The following is a 12,317-nucleotide window of genomic DNA, read 5'->3' as shown; positions in this document are numbered from 1 at the left end:
ATACATTTTCTCTCATTAGTTGGATTCAGAATTATTTGTTCTCTTTGGTCCTCTAAAACACAGATGATTTAAAAGTCTATGAAAGGAAGGAGATATTTCTATCTTTATAGCACAGGCCTGACTGAAGGCTGCAGTAATGTGAGATTTCCCCACCCCCATGGGCCACTTCCTCTTTTTATTGTTTTCACGTAGAAAAAAACAGAGGACTCTTGCTGCTACACAATGCTATAGTGCTATCTGAAAGGGTTTTCTAGGTATCCTTACTGTCTGAAAGTGTGCATGCCATTTTCATCATCTGCAGAGTCAGTGAGCATGTTGGGTTGAGTTCTTGCAGAAGTATGCCCTGAATCCAGAATTTGGATGGTATGACTTATAAAGAAAGGGCTTCCAGGAGAAACCAATAAGCAAAAAAGGAGTGGGGCAGGGGGGAAGGGAGGATGAAGAATAGGGAACGGGAAGAAGCCAAGTGAAGGGGTGATTTCAGAAATCCCACACTCAGCCTGGTCCCATGGGAGCTCTAGAACAAAAGAATACCCCTCAAAGTTCGTTCTGTCTTGAAGCAAAGGAGCTGGGCTTTGGTACCTCACAGGAGCCTGTCTCTGGCTATAAGCTATAGAGTGTGTAGTTGGATGAAACATTAAACTCCCAGGTACTTCCAGCTCACTCCAGTGCCTGAGGGTAATCTGCAGGGCTGGGATAACGTGCAGGTGCTAGCTGTCAGCAGCAAAATATGAAAAAGCTGGGTATGGACTCATTGAGTCTGGGTGAGGCATCAGTCTGCTACTGCGTGTTTCCTGTTAGGTTTCTCTACAGGGCCTATAAGGCATGCAGTCCGAAACTTTCATTAAAAGTTCAAAGCTTTGGGGCACCTGGGTGGCTTGGTTGAGTGTCCAACTTTCGCTCAGGTCATGATCTCATGGTTCATGACATTGAGCCCCCTTTGGGCTCACTGCTGTCAGCCTGTCACAGCAGAGCCCACTTCAGATCCTCTGCCCCCATCGCTCTGCCCCTCCCCACCATGTGCTTTCCCGAAAATAAATATTTTTTGCAAAGTTCAAAGTTTCGGGGTGCCTAGGTGGCTCAGTTGGTTGAGCGTCCAATTCTTGATTTCAGCTCAGGTCATGATCCCGGGGTCTTGGGATCAGCCTTTTTATCAGGCTCCAGGGTGAGCAAGGAGTCTGCTTAAGATTTTCTCTCTCCCTCCCTCCCTCCCTCTCTCCCTCTCCCTGGCTCATGCTCTCTCTCTAAAAAAAAAAAAAAAAAAAAAAAAAGTGTGAATGCCATTGAAATCAGACCTGAGTTTGAATCCTAATTCCACAAAAGAAATTGGAGAAATCATTATTACTGGCTTGACTCTTTTTTTAAGTTGTTTGTTTGTTTGTTTGTTTGAGAGAGAGGGAGAGAGAAAGTGAGCACACATGTGAGTAGGGAGTGACAAAGAGAGAGGGAGAGAGAGAGATTCCCAAGCAGGCTCTGGCTGTCTGCCTGGAGTCAGTCAAATGTGGAATTTGATCTCAGGAACCATAAGATCATGACCTGAGCTGAAATCAAGGCTTGGAATCTTAACCGAGTGAGTCACCCAGGTGCCCCCCCCCCCCGCCCCCCAGCTTGACTCTTTGTCACCAAATCCATACAAATGAGATAATTATTCTTATATCATAAAGTTTATTCACTTATTAGATCGATCATTCATTCAATAAATATGGAGTATTTACCCCATACCAGACACTGTTCAAGGGTTGTTCTCAGGAAATAGTGGTAAGAACTCTGTAAAATGTAAAGCTTCAGGCGATTGCTTTTACTTGCAGTGGTTATTTTCATAGCTTACAAGAGCAAGTAAAATTACCTAAAACCATAGCAAAGAGATAAAAGGGAAAACTTTTTGGCTCTGAGCTGGTGAAAAAAAGAAAGTATGCCTCTACTCCTTTCCACGAAGGGTTTTAGGTAAACGTCTTCACTCATTCTGGACAGTGCCCCACAAAGGGAAACTTGCTCTCTTCTGGCACTCTCAGGATTTCTGGGAATGATCTTGCTTGGAGAATTTACAAACTGAATTCTCAGGAGCTTCTAGCCCTGCCTCTGTCACAGTTCACCCTCTTTCAAATCTCTTAATTTTTCCTGGCCTCAATTTTCTTACCTGTAAAATGAAGGGTTCTGCCACTAACGTGTTAGCACAGTAAGCAGGTCACTTGAATATACTGGAACCTTATTTGCTATATTTCTATGGTGGGGAGTCAGTACTCAAGCTAAGGCTTGGTAGACTGAGGTGAGTACAGGCCCAGGACTCCACTGCAGACGAGAAGTTTTAACTTCAATCAGATCCAACACCTCCTTTTTATAACTCTTTACTGTTACCCTTTAGTAATTTGATTATGAAGGTTAAGCAATTTAGTAATTGAATACTCTATCCTGGCTGTGCTGTCTGCTGTAGGAGGTGCCGGATGCTTGTAACTTGGCCTAGGGTCTCTGTAAACTGTGACATGGAAGACTGAGAGTTACACTATAACTGAATCTGATGGCTCAGATTCAGATATGGTGTAAGGGTTAAATTGTAGTGTAGGGCTAAGGAGTAGCTTGAAAAATAACAGCTTTGTTCTGACACTGAAGGTCAAGAGATAACAGCCTTGCTTTACTCTTGTAAATTACGCTTCATACTCTTGTAAATCAGGCTTTACCAATGAAGGAAACAAAAGCTCAAAGAGCATCAGAGGCAAGGTCTAGGAGATCCACTGGTTGCAACTTAGGGGCAGAAAGTCTAAAATAATCACCTCATTTGGCAACTGTTTCTAACTCCTGGCAACTGTTTCTAACTCATCTGGGAACTGTTTCTAACTCATCTGGGAACTGTTTCTCTGTTCTGTTCCCAGGTAATGATAAAACGATGTGATCGCCTTTAAAAACTCTGTGCCCCGGCTGTTCAGGGCCGCACTCTTATGGAGAGTGTTGGTCCCGATCCGTCAGCCTTGCCTCTGATTGTAATAAACTTTGTTGTGACTGTCACTGGAGCCCATAGCATTCTGTTTCAGGAGTCGTGTGGATGCAACAATGGTATTGCTGGCTGTGGTGTGATCCTCTAAAATGGTTAGAATATCTAGGTAAAATTCCAAGTATAAGAACAAAACAAAACAAAAAACCTGAAACACATCTTCCTTCTAGTTGTCTGGTAGTTTGCATTCCTGGAAAATTCAGTGTATATAGTCTTGGCCTAATCCCCTGAACTCAGAAAATCTCTCGTAGAAACTTCTGTTCAGTTGTCAATTTTACCTTATAGGAACTAAACTCCTAGAAGCTTCTGTCTAGCTGTCAATCTTACCTTTTAGAAACAAACTAACAAACTGCTAGTACTGAAAAAGAAACATTTGAGGAAGATGCCTACCCAGATGATTCAGAAAGGGCCTAGCTGTTACCTCAGCCTCACTACAATGTTAAAATCCCCTTCTGGATATTTATCCCACACTTAAATTAAAGGAGCCTGCTTTCCCTGGTTCAGAGAGACACAGCTTTGGAAATGATTCCCCATGATCTCCTTGTTTGTACAAATAAAGTTTACCTTGTGAGGCAACTCCATTTGGTGTAGTTGCTGTCTGTAACTCAGCAAGAACTGGGCCCACTTTGGTTCAGTAACTGTTCTGGCATAGTAAATAGTCAATATATACCAAGAAATAATTGAAAAATAAAACACATTTTTACATGCGCTTGTAAAGCCCAGATTATAAAACAGATTTTTCATATATTGAGAGATAGATAGAGACAATGTGTGCGTGTGGGAGGGGGGTGGTGGTGCCAGGGGCCCCTTGCCCTCTGCCCCTATATGCCTGTAGCGACCACTAAAAACAGCCTTGTAAATTTCCAAAACTTTTAGAGAGGCGTACTGCCTCTACTGAGAACCACTTTTCTAGAGGGTGGGAAGTTGCTGATCTAACAATAAGAGGAGATAAAAGGGAAACAACAATCCGGTGCCTCCTTTTTATCAGTAAACAGGAGCCTGGAGAAAGATGATAAGGTCAGGAAAGTCCCCTTTTCTAACCTGGAACACCAGCTTTCCACCTAGAGACTGGTGACAAGCTACCATGGGCTCGGGTTTTGATTGGGCAGTTGAGAAACTAAAACAGCAGCTTAAAAGGAGGGAAAACCCCAGTGCTTTCCGCCGCCGTCCTGTGGATGACTCGCGCAGAGAGACCCCTTGCTTGTGACCTTGGGTGTGTTCGCCGCCGAATGCCACCACCCGCTGGTGCAAGTTCACGGTGAGCACCCCGTCCTGTGATGTCCCCTCCCTCTGCTTCTCCTTATCCACTGGCTCTCCCTGGCCCTGCGGCCTCTGGGTGCTTCTTCCCAGCCCAGTGTAGCCAGGCACCCGGGTTCGGCTCGCCCAGACTCAGTCCAGACGCCACCGGGAAGCAGCCGAGAGGCTGGAAAGTGGCGCGCGGCTGGAACTCACGCTTCCTGTTCTATTCTCCCAGGAGAGCTGACTCAGCAGGACTGGGCTGGACAGGACAAAATAGCTAAATCATTGATGGGATACGTGGGTGGGGTCAGTGGTGGTGGGCAGGCCCGTTGTGAAAGGCAAACACTTGAGGGTGGTATTCTGGCAGAAAGCAGGTGTCTGTGGGGTCTAAGAGAACAACTGCCTGGGTAAGCAGGTCGGCGCTTCCGGTGGAGACCTGAGCACTGTGCCTTCCTCAAGGTGCCCTCTTTCCATTTTCCTTTCGGGTTCCACACTTTCCCACCAGGTTCTAGGGCTTGTGTCTAAATCCGGATTGTATCACGTTGTTTTGTGTAACATTCCTATGGCAGCTTAGGTGTTTGTTTTGGTAAAAGCTTTATTGAGAAATTATTCACAAACCAGACAATTCATCAATTTAAAGTATACAATTCGGTGGGTTTTAGTATATTCACAGAGTTGTGCAAACATCACCTCAATTTTAGAACATTATGCTCAAAAGACACCCTGCACCCATTAGCAGCCACTTCCTATTTCTCCTCAACACCCCAGGCCTAACGATCCACTCATCTTTGTCTTTTTAGATTTGCCTATTCTTGACATTTCATATAAATGGAATCATACAGTTTGTGGTCTTTTGTGATTGGCTTCTACTGCTTAATATGTTTTCAAAGATTATCCATATTATAGCAAGTATCTGTACCTTATTCTTTTTTATTGCTTAATAATAAATACTCCATTGTATGGATATACCACATTTTGTTTATCCATTCATCAGTTAATGGGCATTTGGCTTGTTTCCACTTTGGGGCTATTATGAATAATATTATCAACATTCATGTATAAATTTTTTATTTGGACATAAGTTTTCAATTCTCTTGAGTATATACCTAGCAGTGGAGTTGCTGAGCCATATGGCAACTCTATTTTTAATCTTTTGAGGAAGTGACAGACTGTTTTCTAAAGCTGCTGCACCATTTTACATTCCCACCAGCACTATATGAGAATCCCAATTTTTCTACATCCTCACCAACACTTTTTATTATTTATTTTTAAATCTTAGTCATCCTTGTGAGTGTGAAATGGTATCTCATTATGGCTTTAATTTGCATTTTCCTAATGATGGCTGAGGATGCATTACTTTTAAATTACAAAATAATTTTTAGAAAGGATTTACATGCTGAGGTTTTGAGAACTTTAACGGTCTACGTTGTGTGCCCAGTGTCACAGAGCCTAGACTCAAACCAAGTCTCCCTATGCAAATGCTTGAACTCTATCCCTTCTTCCCTAAAACAGAATCTGGGATGAAATGCTTCAAGAAAACTCCTCTCGCTGTCTCTGTTAGAAAGGGAACACTGGGCATGATGAACCTCTGCATGGACTAACTGGTTCATTTCTTATTTGCTGTTAGAAACCCAAATGTGCAGGGTACCTGGGTGGCTCAGTCAGTTAAGCATCCAACTCTTGGATTGGGCTCAGGTCATGATCTCAGAGTTCATGAGATGGAACCCCACATCAGGCTCTGTGCTGACGGGGCAGCGCCTGCTTGGGATTCCCTCTCTCCCTCTCTCTCTGCCCCTCCTCCATGCTCTTTCTCTCTCACTCTCAAAATAAATGAACATTAAAAACCGAAAGAAAGGGGGCGCCTGGGTGGCTCAGTCGGTTGAGCGTCTGACTTCAGCTCAGGTCATGATCTTACAGTTTGTGGATTTGAGCCCCATGTCAGTCTCTGTGCTGACAGCTCAGGGCCTGGAGCCTGCTTCGGATTCTGTGTCTCCCTCTTTTTCTGCCCCTCCCCTGCTCACATTCTGTCTCTCTCAAAAATAAGTGAACATTAAAAAAAAATAAATAAAAGAAAGAAAGAAAGAAAGACCTAAATGTGCAAAGAACTTATTGGTCTCCATTTTTACTTTGTAAAAAATAAGTGTTTCCTTGAGATTCTGACACTGCATCTTGGATGAAATAGTGACCCTTTCTTGGTATGCAGCACTTTTGTGCTTCTCTTCATGTAAGTGCCCCTTGGGCTTCTCCTGCTTCCCATTAGGACATGGAATAAGGAAAGATACAAAGTTGAAACCTTGTTTAAATGCATAACTACTAAAGTATTTTGAAAACACATTTTTTTCTTTAGATATCTATCCATTTTACACTACTATCAATCTTATTTAGATATTACCAAAACTTAATTTCTCTTTTTTTTTTTTAGTTAAAAATTAAGATTGAGTTGTCTTAAAAGTGGCTCCCAGAAGCCTCACAAACCCACCCACCCACGTGGGAACACAGCACTTGTGGAGGTGGAGACAGGACTGGAACCAGAATCAGAGTTCAAATACACCAGAAAATCTGGGCTCTAAATTCTTATGTAAGTCGGAGAGTGACTGACCAACAACTGGGGACTTTACCATTCACTGTAAACTTTGGCACAGATCACTTATTTCTCTGAAGAGTGGATCCAACAAGCACAATGAATACAAGAATGTGCAGCAGTAGCATGGTGAATTCCAGACAAACCCAAGAATTCTGTACAGCTGAGGAAGGAGGCCCTACTCCTGAGATGGTCTTAGAAACAGAACTGATAGATCTCAGGGAAAGTGATGAAATAGTTGACCTCACCTGTGAATCCCTAGAACCTGCAGTGATTGACCTAACTTGCCACGACTCTGTTGTGATTACTGAAGAAAGGAGGAGGCCAAGGGGAAACAAAAGGTCACTCCAAAGGCAAACTGGCAACTGTGTGGTGAGCAGTGATAAGGAGGAGCTGAGGAGAAACAGAGATGTGTATGTGACCAACAGGACCTCCCATAATGCCCTGGAAGAAGAAGCTTTAAGTTGCACACTACCTGGTTATATCCGGTGTCGAATTTGTATGGACGGGTACTCGGATATTGAACTGAGTAGGCGACATGTTTACTCTACAGAATGTGGCCACATCTTCTGTAGTTGCTGCCTCTCCACTTCCCTTAAATATAGTAAAAATTGCCCAGTTTGTTTGAAAAAAATCAGCTGTCATCAGTACCACCGTATTTACATATGAGGTATACCGTATCATTCAGGACAGACAAAACTTGGGTGGATTTTTCCATGTCCTCATGCAGAAACTGCAGGTTGTTGACATCCTATACACTGGACCTAAAAAGGCTGCTTTAAAAATTGTCTTCTGGGATGCCTGGGTGGCTCAGTTAAGCGTCTGGCTCTTGGTTTTGGTTCAGGTCATGATCTCACAGTTTGTGAGTTCAAGCCCTGCATTGGGCTCTGTGCTGACAGTGCACAGCCTGCTTGGAATTCTCTCTCTCTCTGCCTCTCTCAAAATAAATAAATAAAAATGTAAAAAATTATTTTCTGGAGTATATAAAAAACTTTTTAATTTCTCACACACTATGTATGAGACTACTTTTTGATTCCTTCCGTTTCATGCTTTAAGGCTGGACTTTGGTTGTCATAATATGCCAGAAGACTAGTGGTTGTCCTCAAAGCAATTTTTCTTTTTTTTCTCATAGTAATCACTTTTTAATTGACCACATATGGGCATTTTGGATCATGTAAACAAGGGCAACATCCTAGAGATGGTGGAGCAAGTAGATGGAAAGAGACTGGGAGACTGACAACTTTGCAGGTCAGAGCCACCATACAAATTTGGACTTGTACTTGAGAGACAAATAAACCTTATTCTTATTTAAGCAACCATATACTAGGTCTTATTTAGAGCAATGGAAACTTTATTTTAATTAATGGACCAGGTAGGGTGCTGTCTCTGGGTTTCTCTGGATTTCCTGATTCCATTGGAGTGGAAGGAAGTCAGTCCTTTCTGACCACTTCTCCACCCAGCAGGGCAGAGGTGGGCACATGGGCAGGCACCATGTCCTCTGAGACTCCTGCTGGCCTTTGAGGCCAGTTGGAGGAGTTGCCTAGGCACATGGGAATCTAGAGTTGTGGTTCTGTGCTTTCTGACCTGCCAGAACACAGAGGAGATGCCGTCACCCTGGCTTTACAGGTGTGGCTGTGTCCACCACACTGGTCAGCTAATCAACAAGTTGGCACGCTTCTCTGTTAACAAACACATCACTGTACCACCATCCCAGCTGCTCCAGGGCCACTGCCCACCCTCTACCTCCCAGCCAAACACAGACTAGTTCTTTTTTCTTTTGCAGAGGATCATATAGCACTCACAGTTCAGACTGCACTTTAGAACTGGAGAGAATGAGATTTCTACAGTGCTCCCTCCTTTTTCCTCAGAATGAAATGGGCAGTAAAGTTTGTTCCTTACTTACTATGGCTGTAGCAGTGCTGCTCTCCTCCATGGAGGCTCGGTCGTGCTGATGGAACAGTGCCCATGCCTGTGTCATGTCTGTCTACACAGTGCATTCTCTGAAATGTTCCATACCCCAGGCTTCAGTTGCTTGACGTGGCACAGGATATGCAAGATAAATGTGGTATATTCCCTTCTGTGTGTTCCTTTGTATGTTCTAAAGTGAAAAGAGGAAGAAAAAGAACAGGAAAATGAAAAAAAATTGAAAAAAGTTCTACATATTATCTTCCTACATTTCAATAGATCATTTTATGTACCCCACTTTGGAAACTATTAATTGCTCTGTGACCTAGCACACAGTGTATCAGAAAACTGGCTAATGACTGAAACATCTGAGGTGCCTATTAAATGCAGATTCTGCTTTTATACATCTTGTCCATGTGATCAGGATAAAGAGCAGAGTCTCTCCAGCTTGTCAGCAGCCCTCAACCCTCCCTATCGTATCCTGCCTAGCCCACTACACATTTCCTTTACCTGCCAAGCTTATGTAGACATTTGAGTTTTTGGCTCTGCTTTCAGAGGAAAAAATGGAGGAGATTCTGAATTTTTCAAAAAAAAAATCAAGATAAATTTTATAGACAACAAAATGCATTGATCTTAAGTGCATAATTAGATGAGTTTGGGCAAATATATACATTCATAATGACCAACATCCCAATTAAAATACAGAACAATTCTGTCATTCCAGAAAGTTCCCTTATATCTCCTTCTAGTCAATCCCCCCCACCCCTCCCTCCAACCCCCACTCCCCCACCCCCCCACCAACAACCACTGTTCTGATTACTGTCACCAAATACATGCTTGGGAAAACCGACTTTTATTACTTTTTTTTTTTTTTTTTTTCCGACTTTTATTACTTCATTGTCTAGCTTACCTCATCATCAAGGAAAATATGATAGGGATTTGGAGTATAAGCAATAGGCAGGGATCAAATATTTGTTTTAGTGGGAGCATGACTAATATTACCTCTTTTAAGAATTGAAGCAAGAAATAAGTCAGAGAAAGACAAATACCATATGATTTTACTCATGTGGAATTTAAGGAACAAAACAGATGAACATATTTATTCAAAAATAGAGAGGCAAACCAGGAAACAGACTGTTAATGATAAAGAACAAACTGAGGGTTAGTGGATGGAGGTAGGCTGGGGATGAGCTAGATGGGTGCTGGGTTAAGGAGGGCACTTGTAGGGATGCACACTGGGTGTTGTATGTAAGTGATGAATCACTAAACTCTATGCCTGAAATTATATTACACTGTATGTTGACTAACTGGAATTTAAATAAGAACTTGAATAAAGTAAAATAAAATGTTAGTTCAAAACAAAACAAAAAAGAAGAAAAGCCTTTTGTGTGGACAGTTAAGGGTACAGTAACTATTAATAAGCATTAATTGAATGCAAAAAATAGAAGGAAGAAAGTGTCATTGATAATGACACCTGCCATTCATTAAGTAATAGCTGTGTTCCAGGCATAGTACTAGGCACTTCACACATCACAGGCAGTCAATGCATAAACCTAGGCAAGAGCAGGAACCCAATAGGATGTAAGAGCAGAAGCTGAATGGAGCTGCCACAGGGCATACTAACTTGAATAATTTGGCTGACTATTGTACATAGCTGTGGAAAGAAGTGAGAAATAAAAGAAGAATTAAGGCCACATTATGCATAGAGCATTGTTTGCTGTATTATGGAGTTTAGAGTTTATTTTACAGGTGCTAAGGAGCCCTTAAAAGGCCTGGAAAAAAGCCTCCAGAGAAAGATTCTTAAGGATTCAGCATGATCTTCAGTGAAGGCCGAAGATGCTGTTTGAAAGTTGAGGGGAGGGGCGCCTGGGTGGCTCAGTCGGTTAAGCCTCCGACTTCGGTTCAGGTCATGATCTCGCGGTCCGTGAGTTCGAGCCCCACGTCGGGCTCTGTGCTGACTGCTCAAAGCCTGGAGCCTGTTTCGGATTCTGTGTCTCCCTCTCTCTCTGACCCTCCCCCATTCATGCTTTGTCTCTGTCTCAAAAATAAATAAACGTTAAAAAAAATTTAAAAAAAAAAAAAGTTGAGGGGAAAATATGGTAGTGGAATTAAGAAGGGAAGATCCTGCTGTTGACTTTCCTCTCAAAATAGAAGTGAATTTCATGAAGTGTATAAGAAAAGGATGAAGTAATCTCGGTCTGAGGAATTTGGTAGTCCACTGTACTCTCCTGCCCTCGGATGTCGAGCAGTTCTATTTTAGAACAGCCAGCAGAGCTATGCAAACCTTTTGAGCTGTGGCAACTCCTAGGAGATGGTGTTTGTTCAAAGGTGGCAATGATAGGACTCCAGGGGGGTAGGTGTGGAAGTTTGGATTTAGTTTTCAGGTACCTTTTTGGAAAAGTAGAAGCTCATTTGGCCAGAGTGGAAATGGAATTAGGAGAGATGGACATTCAAATTTACTCACTTGAAGCTTGATCTAGCTTTAGACCAAGTTAGCCCCACAGTGAGATAATCTGGCAATGTACATCTATCATTTCCCGATGTTCACTGAAGTTATAGCAGAGAATGAAAACCACATTTCTTGAGCTGTAATACAGCTGGATTTCATCAACCACAGATTGAAATTGAACTTATTCAAGAAAGGGGTTAAGAGAGACAGAGGAGAGAAGTCAGACTCAAGTTTCAGCAAGGTCCGGTGTTTTCCAATTCTCTAGTCCACACTGAATTCATCCCTATTGTAAATATTAAATACACCTGCCAAGAGAAACAAGTTACTCTCCAAGAACCTAAAATTGTTACAAAGGATAAACTTTTAGGTTCTTTCCTTAGTTACATCAACTAGATCCCACTGATAAGCTATTAAAATCTGTGTACTGGGATGACTATCCCAGGGAGTATTAATAAAGTAAAATAGGTTTCAATGACATCATTAGCTCAGTGTCTATCTCTAAAATAGTAGTCTCCCTGTAGCAAGAGCCAGGGAGCAACAACAGCCAACACTTGAACAAATGCACACAAACTCCTAAGGTTTCTTACCTACTGGCCTCCTTGGGCTTTCCTGACAGCCTCATGGGTACTTAGAACTGACAAAAGTCTCAGGGAGGTACGGGCCTTTGTCTGCGGGCCCTGCTATCCTAGTGCCCTATCCAGTATTCCCTGGCTGTGTTGAGATCTGAGGCTAACAGAAAAAGTTGGGCCCTACTGGGTAATTCATGGTTAGGGACAGCAGGCTATTCTGCCAGCCTTATATATAAATAGTTTTAGGGGCACCTGGGTGGCTCAGTTCGTTGAGCGTCTGACTTCAGCTCAGGTCATGATTTCACAGTTCGTGAGTTCGAGCCCCACACTGGGCTCTGTGCTGACCGCACAGAGCCTGCTTCAGATCCTTTGTCTACCTCTCTCTCTGCCCTTACCCTGAGCGTGCTCTCTCTCTCTCTCTCGCTCTCTCTCTCAAAAATAAATAAACACTAAGAAAATATATTTAAAAATATTTTAAAAATAGTTTTGGACATTTTTAATACATAGTATTAGAAGTAAAACACACGGTTTTCTTCTATCTCCAATTCCATAGTTCAATTTCACGGTATTATGCAGGTAGGTTTCTGA

The 12,317-nt window shown here is 42.5% G+C and overlaps 1 protein-coding gene across 1 annotated transcript; it reads left to right on the top strand.

Moving 5' to 3' along the window:
- The first annotated feature begins 3,989 nt into the window (after positions 1 to 3,989).
- Positions 3,990 to 7,659, top strand: LOC122221201 (E3 ubiquitin-protein ligase RNF4-like). The gene is made up of 2 exons (XM_042940515.1): positions 3,990 to 4,244; positions 6,648 to 7,659. The coding sequence occupies exon 2, from the start codon at positions 6,906 to 6,908 to the stop codon at positions 7,473 to 7,475; it is 570 nt and encodes a 189-aa protein (XP_042796449.1). The 5' UTR covers positions 3,990 to 4,244; positions 6,648 to 6,905; the 3' UTR covers positions 7,476 to 7,659.
- Positions 7,660 to 12,317: the final 4,658 nt, after the last annotated feature.

The sequence above is a fragment of the Panthera leo genome, chromosome B3 (genome assembly GCF_018350215.1).
Source record: "Panthera leo isolate Ple1 chromosome B3, P.leo_Ple1_pat1.1, whole genome shotgun sequence".
Taxonomy (NCBI): domain Eukaryota; kingdom Metazoa; phylum Chordata; class Mammalia; order Carnivora; family Felidae; genus Panthera; species Panthera leo.
Note: the sequence above shows the minus strand (reverse complement) of the source record. Positions and strands in the feature narration are given on the sequence as shown.